This window comes from Microtus pennsylvanicus, chromosome 4 (genome assembly GCF_037038515.1).
Source record: "Microtus pennsylvanicus isolate mMicPen1 chromosome 4, mMicPen1.hap1, whole genome shotgun sequence".
NCBI classification, from domain to species: domain Eukaryota; kingdom Metazoa; phylum Chordata; class Mammalia; order Rodentia; family Cricetidae; genus Microtus; species Microtus pennsylvanicus.
This window is the reverse complement of record NC_134582.1, coordinates 9,883,257-9,906,052: the sequence shown is the minus strand read 5'-3', so window position 1 is coordinate 9,906,052 and position 22,796 is coordinate 9,883,257. Positions and strand designations below refer to the sequence as shown.

Sequence of the window (22,796 nt, the reverse complement as noted above, 5' to 3'; positions counted from 1 at the left end):
TTACATTCAGAACTACAGTAAAGTCACACTTCCATTAAGGTTTATCTTCCTCTAAGTAACTATGCTTCCTCAAACGACAGCTGAAATACTACTGTTTGGTCCAGAGGACTGTTGCTTGGTCCCAAAGGTATTTGTTAAACATGAAAACAGATTCCAGAAAAGTATTTGTTGTAGGAGCAGGAAGTGCGAGCGAGAGTTTAAAGTCTGCATTTACTACTGAAGCGTGAACAGCCACAGTGGACAGATGAAGCGCATATTTAGCTAAGTGGTCACTTCTGCACTGTGTTGCAAGCAGTTCTAATGACCAGAAGCAAAAGGGGCAGTTAGGACACTGGAACACCTAAAAGACCTAAGGATAAGAACAAGCCTGACCACCTGAGTTTGTCTTCATAATTCTCTAGAGGACATGGTGATCATACCTCTCTGGCCCAAAGCTTTTCTGGCTCTAGACAGCTGTAGCCAGGTGGTTAGCTTCCAAAGAGAACCACTATAAACTGTAGAGCCCCTTGGAGATTTCAAAGATAAGTGACACAGATCAGCTACCAAAGGACAATTCTTGGGTGATCACATCTACACAATTCAGCCACCACAGAACACAATAAACTGCCCATTAAGATTCAAGTTGGGGGTTAAGAGAACTTACTACTCTTGCAGAGACCCCGAGTTCAGTTACTAGCACCCACCATGGGAAATTCACAACCATCTACAACTCCAGCTTCCGAGGAGCTGACAGCACCTGAACTCACTCATGTGCCCGTATCCCCACAAACAATGAAAAAATAAACAATTTTTAAAAGAGTCAAGCTGGGCATTAAAGAAGATACTAACATGACCTCCAAGGTCATCAGTGACTAGGATTTGTTCGAAGTCAGGATCAAAATCACTAATCAAGAATACAGAGTGTAGTCACAAGAGAGTATCTGTCTGTGCTTTGATCTGTGTGCTGGATACTTTAAAAATAAACAGTTTGCAAATATTAAGGTGTACAATATGACTTGTTTTGTGTGTTATACGCAGTAAAGCATTCATTTTTTATGGTTTAAGTACCTCAAACATCTTAAATAGAATGATAGGCAGGAAATGAATGACACACTGAGGATTTTTTCTTCTTCATCATGAAAACACGGTCCTACAGCCCCAATATATAACTATATAATTTAAACCACTGCTTGGCCTATTAGCTCTAGCTTCTAATTAGCTAGCTCTTACACCTTAATTTAACCCATTTCTATTAATCTGTATATCGCTGTGTGGCTGTGGCTTAACGGCAAGGTTCCAGTTCATCTGTCTCCGGTGGTGACATCTCCCTGATTCCGCCTTCTTTCTCCCAGCATTCAGTTTAGTTTTCCCCACCTAGTTCTGTTCTGCCCTGCTATAGGCTCAAAGAAGTTTCTTTATTCATTAACCAATAAAAGCAACACATATACAGAAGGACTTCCCACATCACAGAAAAAGAACTTTTAGGGGCAGGAGTTAATGTATGTGTTCATGTGGATATATGCACATGTGCAAATGTGTGTGGTATATGCACCCATTTTGTGTGCGCATACCCACATATGGAGGCCTACAGACAACTTCAGCAATCTTCCTCAACTGCTTCTTTCCCGCCCCCCATCCCCACCCCAAGACAATGAACCCGAGGCTCATCAATCCTGCTAGACTGGCTGGCCAAGGGGCTTTAAGGCTCTGTCAGAACTGGGGTTATAGATACAGCTGCCCTAAGAGCTGTGGATCAGAAATCAGGTCCTCATGTTTTGTGCCACAGGCACTTTACCAATAAAGTCACCTCCTGGGCCAAGAACTTTTCTAAAGCGCATAAAGCAAGCCAGTGTTGGAGAAATGTTTCAACTACTTTGTAAAATAAAGTCCATTACAGAAATAATTTATAGTTTATAATGATAGGGATGGAAATTTTCATGTAGTAAGACTACAATGGTTTTTATGAGCCCCACAGAGTTGTTCTTGAGGCTCGGAATTTCAAGGCATTAAAATAAAAATAAACAATTTTCATGCATTAACCCATGCACTTTCCTATATTATGGAAGGCATGGGATAGCCTACACCTTCATGCCAACCAGGATGAGGTCTATCATTTTCTTTCCTTTAAGATTTTATTTATTTTATTTTATGAGTGTTCTATCTGTGTGTACACCTTCATGCCAGAAGAGAGCATCAGATCCCACTATAAATGGCTGTAAGTCACCATGTTGTTGCTGGGAATTGAACTCAGGACCTCTGGAGGAGCACTTGTGCTTTTAAGGGCTGAGCCATCTCTCCAGCCCTGATCTATGACTTATCTTTTGGTTTAAAGAGAGTCACAATGTAAAGTATCAGAATACCCCCAGGTACTCGCCTACCTGGCATGCTCCTGAACACCCACAATCTCCACTTCGCTATCTGAAGAGGCAATATTAATTTCTTCATTAAGTGGTGCATTGCCAACAGATGTTTTGTCACTTGCTAGGAATCCTGGATCCAAATGACCTGAGAGAGAAGGGGAGAAAAGCAAGCAATACAGATTGATTCCTTTAAGCAAAAACTCAGTGATAGATTACTCATCTAAACTAATTACAGAAATAAGTAACTCTATTCAGGCTCTATTAGCCACAGCAAAACTGTTACCACTGTCATATAAACAGGGGCACAACCCTGTGTTTGTTGGTTTTTTCTTCCTTTTTCCATTTTTTGTGTGCATGTGTGTATGTGTCTGTGTGTTTGTCATGCATGTGTGTACACTGATAACCTTTTTTTGCACATATATAGGTGCACATGTGTGGCATGCATATGGAGATACAAGGTTGATATCCAGAATCATCTTTCATCGTCTCTACCATACTCACTCTAACAGGCTCACCTCAGAGCTCCCTGACATGGCCCATCTTCAGGCAGGAAGTACAGGCAGGTTAACAAGGCCCCTGGCATTTGCATGGGTTTCTGAATTCCACTCCTCACAATTGCATGGTAAGCACTTTAACCAGAACCATCTCCCAAGATGCTCTGCCACTTGAAAACAAATAAACTGTCTTTTAAAAAGAAATAGAAAGGGCTGGAGAGCGCAGCATGTGCAGCTCCTCTAGGGGACCCAAGTTCAATTCCCAACACCCACATCAGGCAGCTCACAGCTCCAAGGGATCTGACATCCTCCTCTGGCCTCCATGGGCACCCACACACATAATGAAAAACAAAAATATCCTTTTAAACAAATATAATGTCTGGACATGGCATGTATCCAAGTAGCACACCAGGGCTTTCCAGGAAAAGTTCCTTATTCTATATTTCTGTCTCTTAGGAGAAAAACAAAATACTTTGACTAGCACTCTACCTAAATATATTTATAGATATACTATAACACTCTATATTTTATTCTGTAGTGCTTTTTGCATTCAACTCTAGTCTACTATTAATGACCTGCACAACCCCCTTGAGGTCAATAGGGTAGCTCTCTACCGCTTATCATCACAGAACAAAATTCTAAATCAGAAATCTGTAAAGGCATTTGCAGAATCAAAGTGACAATTAATGCTGTATTTATACCAAAATGCTTTTTCCTATCAAGGAGTGATAATCTGGCAGAGTCTAATCCTAAAATCCATGAAAAAGCAAAGACAAGAAGCAGATGGAGCTTTGGGATGCACATGACTGAAACATACGCTGCACACGACTGACAACTCCCAACAGACATGAACAAAGCACGAGAGCCTGGGGCGTACCCAGTTCAGCGCACTGAGACACAAAGGATCACTGCACAGGCATCTTCCTAAACTACTCGTTACATGGTGCGATGAAATGCCTGCAGTGTCACAGTGAGCCAGACTGTCACGGACCTGACCGTCCATGTAACGGTACAACATCAAATCAAAACATAATCCAAACATGAGTAAGAGAATTCAGCTATGTGTACCAATCTTAAATATACAATCTTAAATGAATTGTAAATTCCTACATGGCCAGCAATAAAGTTCAGTGGTAAAATCATTTGTACCTCAAGCCAGACAACCCGAGTTCAATCCCCAGACACACAATAGACGGAGGAAATAGACTCCCCAAAGTTGTCCTCTGAACTAAACACAAACACACACACACACACACACACACACACACACACACACACACACACTGTCTCCCACTTTTTTTTTTTTTTTTTTTGGTTTTTGGTTTTTTGGTGAGTTTTGTTTTTCAAGACAGGGTTTCTCTGTAGCTTTAGGGCCTGTTCTGGAACTAGCTCTGGTAGACCAGGCTGTTGTAGACCAGGCTGACCTTAAACTCAGGGATCTGCTTGCCTCTGCCTCCCAAGTGCTGAGATTAAGGGTGTGCGCCACCACAGCCTGTTTCTAACAAATTTTAACTAACAAATTAATTCCTACAAATTAACTTAGTTGTAGTCAACACAAATTTTCATTTACTCATTAAAAAAGTTTGCATTTAAATATGTTATCTAATACAAATTTTTTTCTCCATATTGAACAAAAATGTTTACGAAAGCTCATACAAATGAAACCAATGAGAGGAAGATCTTACAGGCATGAATCATCCTCTCTCTCACTGGCTCCAATGCATCAGCATCACTGAGAGATTTCGTATTTTCCCTGTCAGCTGTTCAACATAACCCTTTTGGAAAAGCACAGGCAGCTCCAAATTTAAACTTCATAGTGTTTGCATCCTCTACCCTTGCAAACTCACTTTGGAGAGTTCACCCTATGAGGAAAAGCCTTATATAAGCGAGACGTTACAACAGTCAAAGATGGGCACGACAGTGTTAACAGAGACTTGGGAAAGCAGACACTCAACATTAAAGTATAATTCATACCATTATAAAATGTGTAGACGGTAAGTAAAGCTGTGGAAAGTAATCAAGTTTGATGAGACTGTTAGTGCTTACTGTTTAATGCTATTTTCACCTATATGGGAAGTTTAAAACAACCGAGAGTTGGTGAGATGGGTCGGTGGGACAAGTGGGACTACCTGAGTGAGTGTGATCCCAGGATCCACATGGTGGAAGAAGAGAACCTACTCTCAAAGTTGTTCTCTGACCTCCACATGTGCACTATAGCACATGTGTGCCCACATAGAACTAATTTTTAATGACTAGAAACAAGGTGACTGAGACTATATTACAGTCTGCATGAGTTTGTAATATGATTTGGATTTCATGTGGTAACACTGGCAGTAGCGACCAATCTTTAAAACCAAAATGCACAAATATTCTCTACATGGCACCCAGTTTTGTTAAGTCAGAAATGTTGTTTAGATGGGATTTGGAAAAGTCTAGAACTGGTAAACGCAGATCCTTATTCTGTCTACCACCTTGCTTTAGTCAAGCATTTCATGCATCTGTACCTTCACTACACACACTGCTCCACCTGCACCGCAGGGTAAGACAGATTGACAGCCTTGCTCTTTTCAAGTTTCAACAAGTCTGTAATTGATATCTCAAGTAGACTTTATTGTTTATCTGTGTGTTCTTACAATAAGTATATTACTTGTGATGTGGTATACATTATACTGGGTGGTAGGAACACTATTTGACAGAGGGCAAGTACAGACACTATCCGCAATAAATCTGTAATAAATCAGCAATAGAAAAAAAAACAATCCATTACCCACAGCTCAAAAAACTGCTCCATGTTTTTTGGTAGGAAGCAGCCTGGAAACATGAACAATGGTATACATCTGTGATCCTAGCATCTGGAGCCAGGCTGGGTTACGTATCAAGTTGTACAAGGAGAGAGAACAGGCACATTCCCCAGACTCTGACCAGGGAAGCTGAGCTCCCAGGGAAGACCGGGTACAGTGAAAGGGGAAGTACCCTTAGGGTCTAACAGTGGATTGAGAGTTAGAATAGAAAAAGTCATGACGAACACTGCTGGCAACACTGGCAAAGGTGAAATCTCAGGTTGGAACCTGGACTTGATTTTGAAAGGTGAGAAACCACTGAAAGACCTGCAGAGTGACATAATTGAGCTCTGTATTCTAAAGGCTTCCTTTTGAGGTAAAGAAGTCAAACTGGCAGCAGGGCCAGAAAACTGCAGGCAAAGGAACCAGTTACACTGTTGCACTTTCTGGGGAAGGTACCAAATGGGGACTGCTCATGTGATGCTGGGTCAGATAAACCAAAGGATGAGGAGTGAAAATGGTGTGTGCTGGTGACTTAGGCAGCTTGAAGGAGACAATGACGGCTGAGGATAGCTTTCCAACAGATAGTTGGAAGTACTATCCAAAAACACTTTTGAGCAAAACAGACTTGATAAATCCTTCCCATCCCCGAGAGAAGGGTCACAGCAGTGAAGGGAGCACAGGAAAGAACCCTGATGACCACCACTAATTAAGAGATGGCACAGAAAGGGGAATCCATGGGAAAACAAAAACAAAAGCCCAAGACATGGTCAGGTAAGAACTGAGAAGGGGGGATTACCTACTTGGAACCCCTCCTGCTCTTGGGAGCTCTTTCTCAATTTTTCTCAATAAATCTGTGCTCACTGCTGAAGAATAAACAAAAATATGAAAATAAGTAGAGACTTCTAGAGTCAACAACAAGATGACCTTAGAAAGCAGGGTCTCAGGAATGATGGAACCAAAACATCAAAAAGACTGAGGGGAAACAAGAACAAACTACAAAAGGCGGAATGTGGACAAAAGAAGGTAAATGAGGGAGAAAGATGAGTGTATATGTGTTTTTAGAGATTTTTAAAGATGTGCTAGATCAGGTTATATTAGGAAAAGGGAAGCAACAGAGCCATGGCAGGCAGCTGAAGTGATCTTTACTGGACGTGAACAGGGAAGTTGGAAGTGGAAGTACTGCAGGTGTTCTAAGAAAAGAAAAGATACTCCTAAGGAAAGCACAGCCTGAGAGACAGGTGAAATTGCAGATGAGGGAAATACAGTGACCCTTAATCCAACCAGGTAACTGTCTCCGTTTGGGTTTAGCAGTGTAAACACAGGCTAACTACGGTATGCCAGGTGAGTATAGCTAAACATTCAACTACACTCAAAAGCTGAGGACACTCGCCAAGGAGCCCTGGAACTAGACCCAACAAGCGAATAGTATCAAGAGTAAAGTCCTCAGTGCAAAGCCAGAGTGGCAGCTGTGATCTCAGCCTAGAAAGGCTGAGTCAGAAAGGAGGCCACAAAACTGACAAAACAAGCAAGGGCCCTGGTTGTAAAAGGAGAGAACAGGAGCAGGCAGAGAGCCAGCAGTCAGGAGAGTAACACACTGCCACTTAATCTTCCACCTACACATAAATGCGAAGCCCCTGGCCCATTCCTCTTCTCCGGGCTCACCCTACAGTCTTGTTCTACTGGCTTTGTGCCACCCACAACTCACCTGTCAACAACTTTTCTACTGTCTTCTGGAATGTCAGTTCAGAGTAAACTGTGCTGAACTTTCCTTCCACTTCCTTATGGAACAGGCTTTCCTGAAAATGCTGCCCACCCCAGTCCAGCTCCTAACCTGTGCCCCAGTTTGGGGACTGGCTAAACAGTCCTTCATCCTCCAATACCAGCAGTGTCTTTCTTCCAGGGAACTTTCCTACCTTCACACGCTGACCCCTGACAGATTCATTCATTCATTCCTGAATCATGACTGGAGTCTCTCTCCTCTCTTTCCATTTGTACATCAGCTCTCATGAATGCTCATCTGTGTTCACAGCCATCTTAAAACAGTGTCAACTTACTAAGAAATAAGGAATTGTGCTCCAGGAGGCACTTAAAGCCACATGTGACAGACTTACAACAAGATTCTCAGTCTGTGAAGCTCCCCAAAATATGTACGTAAACTGTATGAAGCCTAACTTAAAAGAACATTTTAAGTCAGTGCAGCTGTCAAACTGTTCCTCCATCACCCAAACACAACCCACCGAACCTTACTACTTCTGTGTCCAGCTTACCACCATCCTTCTGACCCACGGTTTAACTTTATAGGAATCTGTGCTCCATCTCAGACATTCTTGTATTCTTGAATACCAGCCTTTACTAGGCAGGCCCTTCACCCTGACCTGTGCCCAAAGACCTATCAGAGCCAGCAATGTGATATTATACTAGTGGGTATTTTTTTCTTTAAAAAAAAAATTGTTTTGAAGAAACCACTAAGCCACATGTTATTTTTAGAATATCTTTTTTTAAAAAATCACTAGTATTTCAGATTATTCTAACTTTATTCCTCATAAATCTAAAAGTCAATAATTTATATACTACTTTCAGATTATTAGACTCAAACAATTTAAACAGTACAACTGTGGCCATAAAAATTGCAATGTAAGCCATATATAGTGGATATGTGGGTCTAATTCCAGTATTTGGGAGATTGAGGTAAAAGGATCATAAGTTCAAGGCCAGCTTGGACTAAACAAAACCTTGCCTCAAACACAAACATCCAAACGTGCAGTTCAAAAGCAAGCTACCTGGTAACAATGCTTATGGTCCTAGGATTTGGGTTCTGATGAGGAGGACTGCAAGTAAGGATGTTCTTGTCCTATATCCAAGAGCATCTCAGACTTCTGTTTCTTTGAACTCCAACTATAATTATTGTTGTTTTGTTGTTTTGAAATAGGACCTCACTCTCTAACCCAAGTGGCTGAAACTCACTATGTAGCCAAGGAAGGTCTCAAACTCATAACAATATTAATCTTCCTCCTTAATCTACTTCAGCATTATCACTATTATGTAACACAATGGTTGGGGGCATTCCTGCTTTGTGCTGTACATTAACAGTAACAATAACATTTGCTGAGGCAGATACTAGTTTTATAGATAGAGAAAACTGAGGCTTTACATAACTGACCTGTGGCTACTGATTGAACATCAATCTATACATCTATACAACAATTCAAACATCACATAAGAAAAAGTAACATGGCAAGGAAACATGGCAAAAGCTAAAATGTACATCTTTGCTGATCAGTGTCTTTCCTGATTCCAAACTAGTCTTTAAAATCTGCCTGTTACCCAACTCTTTTACCAGTTCAAAACTAAAGATACTAAATAGTGCTACATTTTCATATCTAGGGAAAATGACTTTGAAAGAGAGACATTCTCACAAGAAAATACCATGGGTGCTACTAAACAGTGGTAATTGTATCATAAAGATTAACCTATCATAATTTATGGCCCAATGTGCACACATACTTTGTATTATAACTTAAATATATACATATATACAAAATTACATATACATGTATGTATATACATACAAAATTATATGTGCATATATAGAAAAATTATATGCGTATATTCAAAACATGCTAACAGCACCCTCAACATTCAGTGAGAGGAAGCTGTGATAAGCAAGCACACAACTCACAAAATGTTTAAGAACAAAACTACAAATGATTGTCTGCAATGCAATTAATTCAAAAGTAGGTAGGTGTTTTTAAACTAATTACTAGTAAACAAATTAAGAACATAAAGGAATAACACAAAAATTTAGAACAGCTTTCAGAGTAAGGGAGAAAGCTGCCTGGTACTGACCTCCTCACACCCTTTCAACATGTTCTATTTCTTAAAAAAGAAGGGTGGTAGGTACACAGCAATCATGATGTTTTAAATAAACAAGTTGAATAAACAGTGAGCTCTCCATCCCCACCAACTGTGAATGGAAAATACTGAGGAGAGACTGCACTTGAACTGAACACGCAGGATCTTTTTGTCGGCATCCCCCCCAAATACAGTGAGGGCTTAGAAGTGATCGGAGGACGACTGAAATAGAAAGACGGGTGTAAATTATATGCAAATACCACACCATTTATAACCGAGATTTGTTCTTTCCTATGGATTTTGGTTTGTTCTTTTTCAAACAGAATCTTACTCTATCCCAAGTTGACTCATTTATACTCTGGAGCCCATAATGTCCTTAAACTCAGAGTGATTATCCTAATTCAGCCTGCCAAGTGCTGGGATTATGGATCCAGTCCCTCTGGGGTTTTTGGTTTTATTTTGTTTCATAATTCAGAGGTTCTGGAAATCCTCCACAGACACTAAGATATGACTATACCAGAACCTAAAAATGTAAATATTAAATCCTGGATAGAACTGCTAGGTATTCTGTAGCTCAAAGAAAAACATTAACAATTCTACATGAGTCAACATACTGGTAAAAATTCTCTATGGTAAGTGCCAGGCGGAGGTGACACACACCTTTAATCCCAGCACTCATGAAGCAGAGGCGGATCTCTGTGAGTCCAAGCCCAGCCTGATCTGCAAAGTGAGTTCCAGGACAACCAGGGCTGTTACATAAAGAAACCCAGTCTCAAAAGAAGCAAAGGGATTCTCTATATTAATAATTACATGGACTAGAGAGACAGCTAAGAGCACTGGCTCCCCTTTCAGAGGATCCAAGTTTAATTTCCAGCACCTACATGGTGGTTCACAAGCACCTGTAACACCAGTTACAAAGGAATCTAATGCCATCTTATGGAACCAGGCATACAAGTAGTGTGCAGACAGACATGTAGGTGAGCACCCATACATACAAAATAAATTTTAAAAATAAGCAAATAACATGTGGGCTAGAGAGACAGCTCCAAGGTTAAGAGCATTTTCTTGCAGAGAGCACAGGTGAATCTCCTAACACCTACACAGAGGCTCATGACCTCCAGTTCCAAGGAATGACAACCTATTGTGAACTCCATGGATACTGCATGCACACGGTGCACATGCAGACAAGCAGGTGTTCGTACACTCATATATGCACACACACAAATTAAAGATTTCATTATTTTTTAAGAAAAAAAATAACATGCTAAAAATTGTTCATTTTTATTCCTAAGAATTTACTAAAAAGTGGTCTGTATGTAATGACATGGTTGGGGAAACAGGAAAGTAAAATTGAGACAGAAAGACTACTTCTTCATCCATGGGTAGGAATCAAAGAAAAACACATCTAGTAATAGAACAAACTAAATCACACAGCTTGGAAATGTGTTAAACAATTCTGTGGTTATTATCATCTTTAACTTTAAAGTGTTACTTCTTTTCAAAGTATTGACGTAGAATACTAAAAAATCCTTAAAAGATTCTTGTTAGGCAAATATTTATACAAATAAAAATGAAATGAAAATCCAAAAGAAAAACAACTGATCCATGATCAAAACCAAATCCAATTTCCAAATCAGACACAATCTTAGAAGATCAGTAAGTTATTCTTCAGTGTTAAAGACAGTGATAGAATTCAGGACAACCACCACTGGCACTGGGTTTTAATGCAAAAAACAAAATTATGTAATAAAACTTCCCATAAAAGTAATGAATTAATGAAATAATGGCTAATGACCAATGCATTAGAGCAGTGAACATAATCCTTCGAAAGCTACAAAGAAAATATAGACTGCATAAGAGTTTAAGTTTCCTCCCCTTTCCTCTTAAACTTTAAGTACTATTTTTTTTATTTAAAGTTCAAATAAAAAAGAATATTTGAGGAACAGATTGAAGGGAAGCTGGAGGCATGCTAAGAAGTTTCCAATATGCAGTGAGGTTCTTTCTAAGTATCACTTTAAGAATGTCAGAGATCTAAAAGAATGGGACGCAACAAAGGAGATTCTCTCTGAAATGATGGAAGCAGGGGTGAAAGAAAGGCCTTAGGAAAGAGGAGGAGAGCTTACTGGGGAGGAATTAACAGAGAGAGACCACAAGGAAACAAGGACAGCACTGCAGATGAAGCAACACACGCGGAGAGCATCCACAGACCCTCCTGAAGCTACAAGGTGGCTATCCAGAGCCTGGCGGAGGCGTCTGAGGACATCTTGGTTACTTTCATAAAAGCATTTTAACCCAAGAGTATGCTTCCTGAAACTTGATGCCTACATGCTCATATATTTTTATTTGCTTCCTTCTAATGAAGAAATGGCATACTACTCAAATCTTCGGTTATATAGGGCAGCCTGGAAAGTCACAAGCATTCAATAAGGCATTCAATTTAGTTAGGCTGTATATGGCCTGCTCTCCTCAGCAGGGTCTATTACCATAAGAAATGGTTGGCAGGACTCATGCACATTGTCATTAGAAAAAGGGGTAGGGGAGACCAACCTGCCTCTAGAAGCTCGCTGGTCCTCCAGGTAGCTCCTGTGTTCTGGCCGCCTACTGAATTACTGTGCTCTTGAACTACTGCAGCCGCCAATAAATTGTCCACATTTACCACTTCTGGGTCAGAGCTGGTGTCAGACATATCATAATGAGCTACAACTGGAGGTCCATCTAGGGAGGAAAAAAAATGTATACTTGTATCTAACTTGTGGGGTAAGAAATACCTCTCCAACTAATTAAGAGCCCACTAAATGCCAGCTACTTCTGATTAGAGTTCCCTTTCTATCTAGTGTTTTGAACATGATACTGAAGTAGAAAAGATAACCCAAGAATACAAAGATGAGGGATACGTTTTGGAAAGAGGAAAAGGGCATTACTTACTACAAAGAGCAGAAGACAAGACTATACTGCACAACATAACACTGAATTATTCCTACAGAGCAACAAATTAAGAAAAGGCAATGATGACTCCACAACAAATATGGGGGAGACTGCAGGAAACTGTTGACTCTAACTTAATGTCTTTCGAAAATGAGTTTAGCTCTTTTAGTAGCCAATATTAAAAATTCCTAATAGACTTGAAGAGGAAAATCCCATGTACACTTTCTTATTTATTAATAAAGTTGGCACGAGAGCTCTGCTGCACTAACTTCTTTACCTCCAGCGAGACCCTTCTACAGTAACAGGATGTTACGCACTTCACAACATTCTACAAAAAGACAATACCACAAAACCCACTGTCAGGATTTTACTTTGGGCATCTTATGAAGGATAAGAATCAAGGAATATTTATATTTTCTTTTCCCTGAGAAAGGTAAGTTCATTCAAGAAAAGGATAGTAACCTTGTGAGTAGGTTTTTTAAAGAAGTTGAGAAAGTTCTTATTGAAAATATAAGAACATGCTCCCAAGCCCAAATCCCAAGACTAACTGCAGGTAAGTACCAAAGTAATTATACTACAGTAATTCATGCTACAATAGCCCACTATTCATGCTTCTAAAATGAACACATGCTTTAAGATGGTATTGCCACCCTCTTCCTAACACAGTAGAAAAAAAAGTATTTTGAAATTGTTTTCTTTCAGGAAATCCCTCGGCCCCGCCCCCTTTTAGAACAGAATTAAAGGGAATGCTGTCCTTCCCAAGAACTAGCTATGAAAAACAAGCAAACTCTTTCTCTACATAGACTTTTAACATCACCCAACAAATGAGTATAAACACACCTATTTATGACTATGAATATATGTATGAGTGAATCAAAAAATAACACACAATGAAGGCTCATTGTTTCAATACATACATCCATCGTATAAACTATCACTGAACAAAACACAGAATACATATGGGCTATTTATGCCATGTCTTATGTGGTAACACTTTTTTAAAAATAGAAAAGTGATCAGACACAAAAGCCACTATATAAAGGAAAGACACATCACAACATGAAATTCTGACGATTGTGGCAATTTTAGATAATTACTTAAAATCATTTCCGGTTTCCTTACAGGGGTAAATCAAGTTCATCAAAGCCCAGAAAAATTAACAAGATGATAATGGATTTTAGTTCAAACAGCAAAATCTGTTCATGTTTGAGGTTTTTCTTAAGAAAAAGTCCAGCAATCTATAGAATTTTCGTCAGAGTTGAAAATGACTATTGTGGAATCATGATACTGTGTGATGTCCAAATACTTAGGTACAGGAGGTAAAGAGACCAAGTACAATGTTGACTATGTGACCACAGGTTCTATTTTGAAAGAGTTTTGTGGGTTTCTTCAGTTGTTTGCAATGAATTGCTTACTGATTTATTCTAAAATTTATATAGCCAATACCAATTCTGAGTCACTTACCAATATATTCCCCATCTTTGCCCCCAAACTGAGAAACAGGTCACAGGTCAAGTCAAAATTGTACTACTCCTACATGTATAATCATGCAAATAAGTATAAATGTATGTATACATGCAGAGTCACGTCACCTACCCATGGAAATAACGTGTCTGAAAGTCTTCATCAGGAGAAAATACAAGCATAAACTTGTTATCTGGCTTCATTCTTGTATCTTCCATATTTCCAAACCGCACACCTTATAACTTAGCTTAAATTTAGTATTTATCATGAACAAAGACAGCAATATTTCATATTTTAATAATATTTAACAGTTATATTATGATTACTGTCATTTTTCATTCCCATTGAATTCAAACAATGACAACTCAGAACTATACAAACTTTATTAATAAAGTAAAGTACGTCTCCAGCTTTGACTCTCAGTGAGAAAGCACTATTAAAGATCCTGAGTTTCAAGATAATCTTACACCTATCATTAATAAGCCCAAACTAAGTAAGTGTAAGGCACTGGCAATAAGGTTTGAACTCTGAAAAAACATGTGGTATTAGTTAAATAATGGTGACAATTTGTTATAGTGTTTTTAAAGTGTGAATTTTTTTTGGTTGATTATTTTTATATTTACTATGGGAGAGTGTGTGTGTGCATATAAGCACCCATTTGCATGTAGAGATCAGAGAACAACTTGCAAGAACCAGTTGGCTCCTTCCACCATGTGGCTTCTGAGATCAAACCAGTCAGGCTTGGCAGAAAGCACCCTTCTCCAATGGTCATTTCATAACCATCACTTATCTGCTTTACTTTTTAAAATATATCTTCAAGTAAAACAATCAGACCACTGAGAAGCTATGAAGGTTCGATGTGTTAACAGAAAGATTCATGTTGTCACTTCAAGGCTGCACAGAGTAAACACTGATGATTCCTAGATGCTTTTAGAACTACTGAATTCCTAATTAATAAACTCTCTTAACTTTCAAGAACATCAAAATAGTTGCTTTAGGTAGGTCTACATGGAAACACTAACAGTTTAAGATTCAATTGTTACATAAACATATTCCATGCGACAACAAATAAGGCTACCCACACAGCATTCTCCCATCTGCTGAGACCCATCACACCCATAAAAATCAGCACACAATAATAAACTTGCTAGTTTTTATACAATCATTAAAAACGTCTCCTTATAAAGACAAACTGAATACAATTAGTTAGTAACATCAACGTGTGGTTTACCCATGTGCTACTTCCCCCTCATTAATTGCTTTCGTAGGACCCAGCCAGGGTATCCTCTTGAGTTTATATACCATAGACATGCACCACTATGTACAGTTAGCAGAAACATTGTGAATGCTTTATCATTTGTTGCAATTACAAAAGTAAAAACTTTAAATCAAGAAATCCACCAACTACCTTTTATATAAGAACACAAAGCTGGAGAGGCAGCTCAGTTGGCAAGTCCCTGTCCTAGCATTTACTAGGTCCTGGGCTTAATACACTGTGCTAGATTTGTACTAAGCATCTATCTTATATGAATGGATTCTAATATCGTATGTGTGTGTGTGTGTGTCTGTCTGTGCAAAAGCATGAGAAGGCACCAACCCTGAATATCCCTTCTAGTCTCAGGCATCGTTCACCTTTTGTGTTGTTTTGAAACAGGAACTCTCTCTCACTGGCATGGATTTCTCCAAATATACTATGCTACCTAGCTTGCCTAATAGAGCCCAGGGGCCTTCCTCTCCCCAGTACTGGGACCAGAATCTATAGTATTACATCTGGCTTTTTCACATAGGTTCTGGAACTGAACTCAGGTCCTCATGTTTATGCTGCAAGCACTTTACTAAGTAATCCATCTTCCCAGCCAGTTCTAACTTCTCAAATACAAATATTGGTGAATCTGTATTGCAACTCATTCCTAATAAATTGAAATTTACTTTATGATCTTCAACTTTCTTCATTATTGATAGCAAATGTTTAATAAAATTAGTTTCTTTTTCAAATGTATTTTAATGGAAAAAAAACAAAGTCACACACACACACAAACAAAATAAATATTTCTTTAATATGCTTATCTATAATGGATTTCCTTAATTTGGCAGTTAGCATACCATTTTATAACGACACAAGGTAATTACACAATTGAACCATCCCCCTTTTTCCAGTACTGAGAATACCAGAATCTCACTAATGCTAGGCACTACCATTAAGCTACATCCACAGCCTTTTTAAAATTTTAAGACACAGTCTAGCTACACTGCCTAGGCATCTACCCTCCACCTGCTTCTTTCTGTACAGATGAAAAGCCTAAGTCCCTATTAGAACTATTAAGAGAAGATTCGGAGAGTGGGTCTTGAGATTTTGGCAGAAGATACAAGAGTTGAAGCCTTCCTTCCTCTCTCTTGGCTGTTAGGACTCTGGTCAATTACGTTACCAATGTTTCTTCATTGGTTAGGCTGGGTGTTCAAGAGCCAACAGGTGCTGAGGGTCAGCTGAGTCAGTAAAGTGCTTGACTTAGAAGCACCGGGACCTGAATTCAATCCCTCAGAATCCACATAGAAACACATTGGCTCGCCAATCTAGACTAACTGGTATACTCCAGACCAATGAGGAACCCAAACTTACATGAGGTGAATGGCATTCCTGAGCATGACAACATGTCTTCTGGCCTCCATACATATGCACACACGTGAACATACATGGGGACATGCTCATATACACACCATACTTTATTAAAAAGATGACACCGACACAATACAACAGGAGTTAAAATAAAATACAGCCTGTCAAGCTGACTTCAAGACACTGATCTACATACACAGCATGTCTTTAGCCAGCCATGGTTACATAGTGAGACCCTGTCTCAAAACAAAAGAAAAACATTTGCCTTCTGGCCCATCTTTCCATCAGAAGGAGCTATCCTATTTTGTCTGTCTGCTTCTTTTTCCATGTACACTCTGTAGAACACAGTTCATAGACAAGAAGCTTTAGGGAAATAGCAATGCCCCAGTTGGTTTATTATATTGGTTATACACAAACCTGCTAAGTGTCAGGCTAAGATTAAGTTAAATGAGGTCATCATTAATGCAGGTTTAATTCTCTAATCTCAGTACCTAAGAGACTAACACAGAATGTTTTAAAGTCCAGGCCAACTTAGACTACACAGCAAGTTCTAGGCTAGCCTAATTAGCTATAAAGCAAGACCCCATTTCAAAAGCACCAAAAAGGAAAAATCAAGAAACAGAAGTGAAATGTTAGTTTGTAAATATTTTTATAAAAACATCTGAAAACCAAAGATTATTTCAGATTGGTCCACATTCAGCATCACTTTGGATTGGTCCACATTCAGCATCACTTTGGACTGGTCCACATTCAGCATCACTCTGGATTGGTCCACATTCAGCATCACTCTGGATTGGTCCACATTCAGCACCACTCTGGAATGGTCCACATTCAGCATCACTCTGGATTGGTCCACATTCAGCATCACTTTGGATTGGTCCACATTTGGCATCACTCTGGATTGGTCCACATTCAGTATCACTCTGGATTGGTCCACACTCAGCATTATCCCTACCTACAGTGCACTTTCACTAACTTACATTTCCAGTTTCTCATTATAAAAGCTAATTAAGTCTAGAATAGGACTTCCTCATGCATGCTAGACACCTAGCATCACTCTTGATTCACCTTCACTTAGACCATGCTGGGCAATGCACCAAACATGGTTTATTCCTTTGAGTATTTCTATGACTACAGTAATATAAAACAAAGCCCAGAAAAAAATTCCTTTCATCTGTTACACCTCATCTCTCCAATCCCCGAACAAAAAGAATGTCTGTCCTGCTGCTACTAAAGAACCTTAAGTGACCCCCATACCCCCATCAGGCCAATGCCCAGTGCCATTAGCACAAAACACCAGGAGGAGAATGAGGGGACAGATGCCACTCAGATAATGAGATAGGAAAGAAGGCAGTCTGAAAGGAAGGTTCTGAGGGATCAATTAGCCAAGGAACCTCAGAAAATAAAATGTGTGCACTTGTGTGCATGGTGGATAGTAACAGAGTGTAGAGGAACTGAAGGAAAGGGTCAGACTTCAACATACAGAAAGGAGACTGAATTTTAGAAAAGCCCACCTTTAAAAGACACTAGTTTTGCTGTACTCTAGAATACAAAACTACAAATTTATATTTGTAAGTGGAAAAATGCTTGAAAATACTTATTTTGTTCTTTCATTACTATCAAGGAAAAAAAGAAATCCAGAACCGTTTGAATAAATAAGAAAGCAGCCCAAACATCTCTTAGAAGAGAATTATATCAACAGAAAACAAAAATTTTAAAAAGCACTATCTTTGGAAAAAGTAACCTTAATATCAAAAGTTGTGTGAGTATGTTTTTCTTCAGAATAACATCATAAAGCTATTTTAATAAAAAGAAAAATGTTAAATGGGGGAATTAAACAGATGCAATTCAGCAATATGCATTACATTCTATGTTTAGGAATTATGTTATCTTTAAAATAAAGTCTGCTCTAAACTTTTTCCTCTGTACTCATTTCAATTATTAAAATTGAGAAACTTCATGAAGTTCCTACCATGGAAATGGTTTTAAGAATCATAGTGTCTTTTCTTCAAGCTGATAAAAAGTCAGTCATTTTGTTCAGAAACAAAGTTACCTAGGATGGATACGAGTGCTTCATTTGTCACTCTGAGAGGATCAAAGAGGTAAAGGAGTGAGTGCTTCCAGATCCTCAGAACACCTGAAAAGCTGATCAAGAGACAGCCTAACAGTTCAGCATTATTTACAGAGAAAAGAAAGCGCTGAGTCAAGTGAACTAATTCAAAAGATAACCAAGTATCCCTTATAGAGATACTTAAAAGAACCTAAAAATACAGACAAGGGGCACCTGAAGAGGTTGCCATCTGCCTTGAGGACTGAGATCTGCAGAAAGTGACTAAAGCATCTGCTACAGATGCCAGAGAGCAGACCCAGTACAACTCTCCAAGTCTAGCTCCCCGCTACGGAGTCACTCGCTCGCCATTTTAGTTCCTTCTTTAAACAGACATGGTCTACATTTTGCCATTTTCCAAAATGCTGTGATTTTTAACATGATAACCAGTAAAACACATAGTTTAAAGGAAAAGACAGACTTTTAGGTTTATATTGGTGTTTATCTCCCTTTTCAATATACCAATTCCAAAACTGAAAATCACCCTAAAAAATACTGTGTAAAATCCATTATCCTAACTATAAACTAACACTGCTAATTTTATTGTAGAAATATTATTTCTTGATTCAGGAACAGAATGAACTAGCTGGTAGGGAATGACTAACATTACAACAGAGTCCTCAATAGAGTAACAAGAAACATTTCTTTTTAAATTTTTTATTTAATCTATTAGTTACACTCCAGATGCACAGATGTATAAAGGATATAAAGAAAATGCAATAAAATAAAAACAGCAATTTAATAACATTCTTCTCAAACCTTCAAGGTTCTAATAGAAATCAGAATACATTTATGGAGGCCATTCCTTTGTATAATACTGTGGTGACCTAACACAGCAATGAGACCATCTACTCCATACTCAGTGCTCTACCTAGTCTGCTGCTGACTCTTAACTTCTCTCAGCTTCAAAGAACAAAAATTACAAACCCCTCCAAAAACACAGAAGTGAAGTAGTATTCAATGTTATTTATGTTTATAAATTCACATACCTTCTAGATAAACTGACACATTTCTTGTCTTTACTATGATTAAAGGCACTTATGCCATTTTTGAAGAGGATCTGAGAAGAATCTAAGAAGACTTTTACAAAAACAAATCAATAAAATATATTTAATGGGCAAGTTTAATAAATCTGGTAGAACTATTTTTGATACTATATTTTTTGATATGTGGCATTACACGAAATCTCACCACTACCCATAGATTATTTAAATCATTTTAAAAGAATAAAAAGGTTTAAACTAAATAGAATACTTTTAGAAGACTGCCTGTCCATAATTTTTATTATATACGTATAAAGACAGCAAGAAGCCTATGTACCATTTTCCTATACCTGTAGTGTGACTACCATTAGGCAAAGTCAACTGAATACTGAAAATGCATCTTAAGACCTGGTGTGATGATACACAACTGTAATCCCAGAACTTGAGCGGTGGAGCCAAGAGAATCGCAAGTTCAAGATCATCCTTGGCTACACAGTAAATTCAGGTCAACCTGCATTACAGGAGTCCCTGTCTTAAAAATAAATAAAATTAAAATTTAAGAAAGAGGAAGAAAAAAAGGGAAATAATCAGTAGATGAGCAAGGCAACAAAGGCCTGTGATCCAGGATGAAGCAAGGCTGGGCCAGCAAAACTGCAGAGTCAAGACCTGTGATCCAGGGTGAGATAAGGCTGGGCCAGCAAGACTGCAGAGTCAAGGGCAGCTACATAGCAAGACCTTGTCATTGACAAATCAAGTTTATCAGTAGTATCAATTTAAGATGCCTTGCTGAACAAAATGACTTACTACATAATTTTTTTCATCAGCAGCCACGGTGTACTTGTACAAGCCACACAAGCTTTCATAAGCCTAGACATAAGCATACTCAGAGGCCCTTGCTTGAAACCTACATAACAGTAAAGCAATAAGTAAAATAAATTCATTTGAGTGTGTGCACATTTTTGGTTTGTTTTGCTTTTTAAAGAAACGATCTCATTATGTAGCCCTCGATAGCCTGGAACTTGCTATTAATACAAACAGGCCTGAAATTTGCTACATAAAGCATACCAGGCTGGCATTCAACTCAGAGATCCATTTTTCCTTGTGCTAGAATTACAGGCATGCACCACCATGCCAAAGCTAGATATCTTATATTTTTTATTCAGTCTGTTAGCAATAATTTATGCCCAAAGATACTGTTTGAAAATAAAAGCCCTTCCTCTCTCCAATTTAATTAGCATAACCAGGTTTATATTGAACGACATTTTCCCCTGCATGTTAGGAAGCAAAAAATGGACAGTGTATTAACGACTGGATCCATTCCTATCACTGTAGACTACAACACAGGAATTTGCCTCTAGACACTCATCAAATAATTTTAATGAATTTGGAATTAAGGTAATAGGTATATATGTGTATGCATACACATCCCTCGAGATTAGACTCCTTTTTCTGATTTGGGGGGAAAAAAACAAAATAGAAAGGAGGGAGGAAAGAAAGGAAAGAAGGAAGGAAGAAAAAAGAGAAAATTAAAGATAAGTTTCTTTAAAAAACTTCATGCAAGAGGCTGGAGAGATGGTTCTGCAGTTAAGAGCACCTGTTCTTACAGAGAATCAGGGTTCTATCCTCAGTACTCATACGATGGCTCACAACCATCTGTAACTCCAGTTCAAGGGTATCTAGTGCCCTCTTCTGACCTCAGAGGGTAACAGGCTCACATGTGGTACATATACACACATTTGAGCAGACCACTTAAACATATAAAATAAAAATAATTTAAACTCATGTAAAATATTAAATCTTAAGTTTTTAATTTCTTATGTATTCTACACTAAAATTTTACTTGAACTTTTAAAAGTTACCTCAATTTTAATAATGTGTATAAAATATGTCAATACAATTGTTACTATCTCCTAAGTGGCTGTAATAACTAATTACTTTAATCTGTTACTTCAAATGTCTCTTCAAATGAATAAGTATATAATATTTCAGAATGTCAAACTAGTAAATATCAGGGAGAAAACAGAATACAGAAACATTATTAGAAAGTATTATTTAACTTTATGAGGGGATTTGGCCCTTTAAATGCTACAAATGAAAGTGAAACACTGTGATGAACTAATTCAGTAAGAGTTATGACTCAACACACTCCCTAACACCTGCTAAATAATTTAAGTGAAGGAACAACTTTTTGTTAAGTCTTCAACTTGACTGTCTAATTCTCTATCCCATGGGGAAAAAAGCCACAAATGAAAACAATCACTCAATAGATAAAAGAAAATTCTATATGCAGATATTAAGAGATGGAACACTCCTGTTAAAGTTACTCTTACATAAAAGCATTTCAGCAATGGCTGGACTAGCATTGTGGGTAGAAAGATGCTTCCTGGCAGGACTAACCCTTACAGACTTAGAAGTATATCCAAACAAGACACAGGTTCTATCATTTTTAAATTGCTGGACAACTACAGAAATTCATGGAAAAGGAAGGGTAGACTACTAGGTACTTAAACAACAGCTACATTAAACTGTTATCACTAATCTGGAAACAATTCTCACTTGTGATTTTCAGAATACTGGCATCTGCCTGACTGAAGACAAATTCAATAATCCAGTTTTCTAAATGTTCATAATACAAACTCAAATATTTTGAAGAAAGATTTTGAATCTGTGCAATCTGGAAATGGTGCTACTGTTCCAGTGAAATCTAGTCTCAAAAGAATAATCCTTAAGACAGTTACAATGTATTATCTTTAAGGCACTGAGTGAAAAAGAAACCAGGGTAAAATTTTTGTATGTTTCTACTGCAAAATTACTCTTAAGGCTAAACTCTGAAAACTATAGAATGCCAAGTTTTAGTTCAAGATAAATTCTTAATTATTTAGTATATATTCTCTGAATTAAATCAGTGTGTTATGGAGTTTCTTCTTTCTACCAAAACCCTCTTCCACATCTTTACCCAAACTTTTGCAGAGAAGACCTCCCAAAATGACAAGTAATTAACATATCTTCAATATTCAAAACAGTATTTTATTACCTGAAAATATCAACTATTACTTAAACATTCCAATTAGTTGAATTTTTCCTTTTTAATTCTTGGGAGGGATGTATATGTGTGTGTGTATGTGCGTGTATGTATATATATCCATCCAGGGTGGTGGCACATGCCTTTAATCTCAGTCAGTACTTGGGAAGTAGAGGCAGGTGGATCTCTGTAATTTCAAGGCCAGCCTAATCT

The 22,796-nt window shown here is 38.2% G+C and overlaps 1 protein-coding gene across 4 annotated transcripts in view; it reads right to left on the bottom strand.

Annotated features, from left to right (window-relative positions):
- Positions 1–22,796, bottom strand: part of Ark2n (arkadia (RNF111) N-terminal like PKA signaling regulator 2N) — a 73,669-nt gene that overhangs the window by 5,754 nt on the left and 45,119 nt on the right. For 2 of the 4 annotated variants that reach the window (XM_075968218.1, XM_075968217.1), the window contains exons 3-4: positions 12,016–12,183; positions 2,358–2,484 (exon numbers count right to left, since the gene is read on the bottom strand). In XM_075968218.1, the coding sequence (XP_075824333.1) occupies positions 2,358–2,484; positions 12,016–12,183 (295 nt within the window). The remainder of the gene's footprint in view (positions 1–2,357; positions 2,485–12,015; positions 12,184–22,796) is intronic. The other 2 variants (XM_075968220.1, XM_075968219.1) reach the window with 1 other exon arrangement.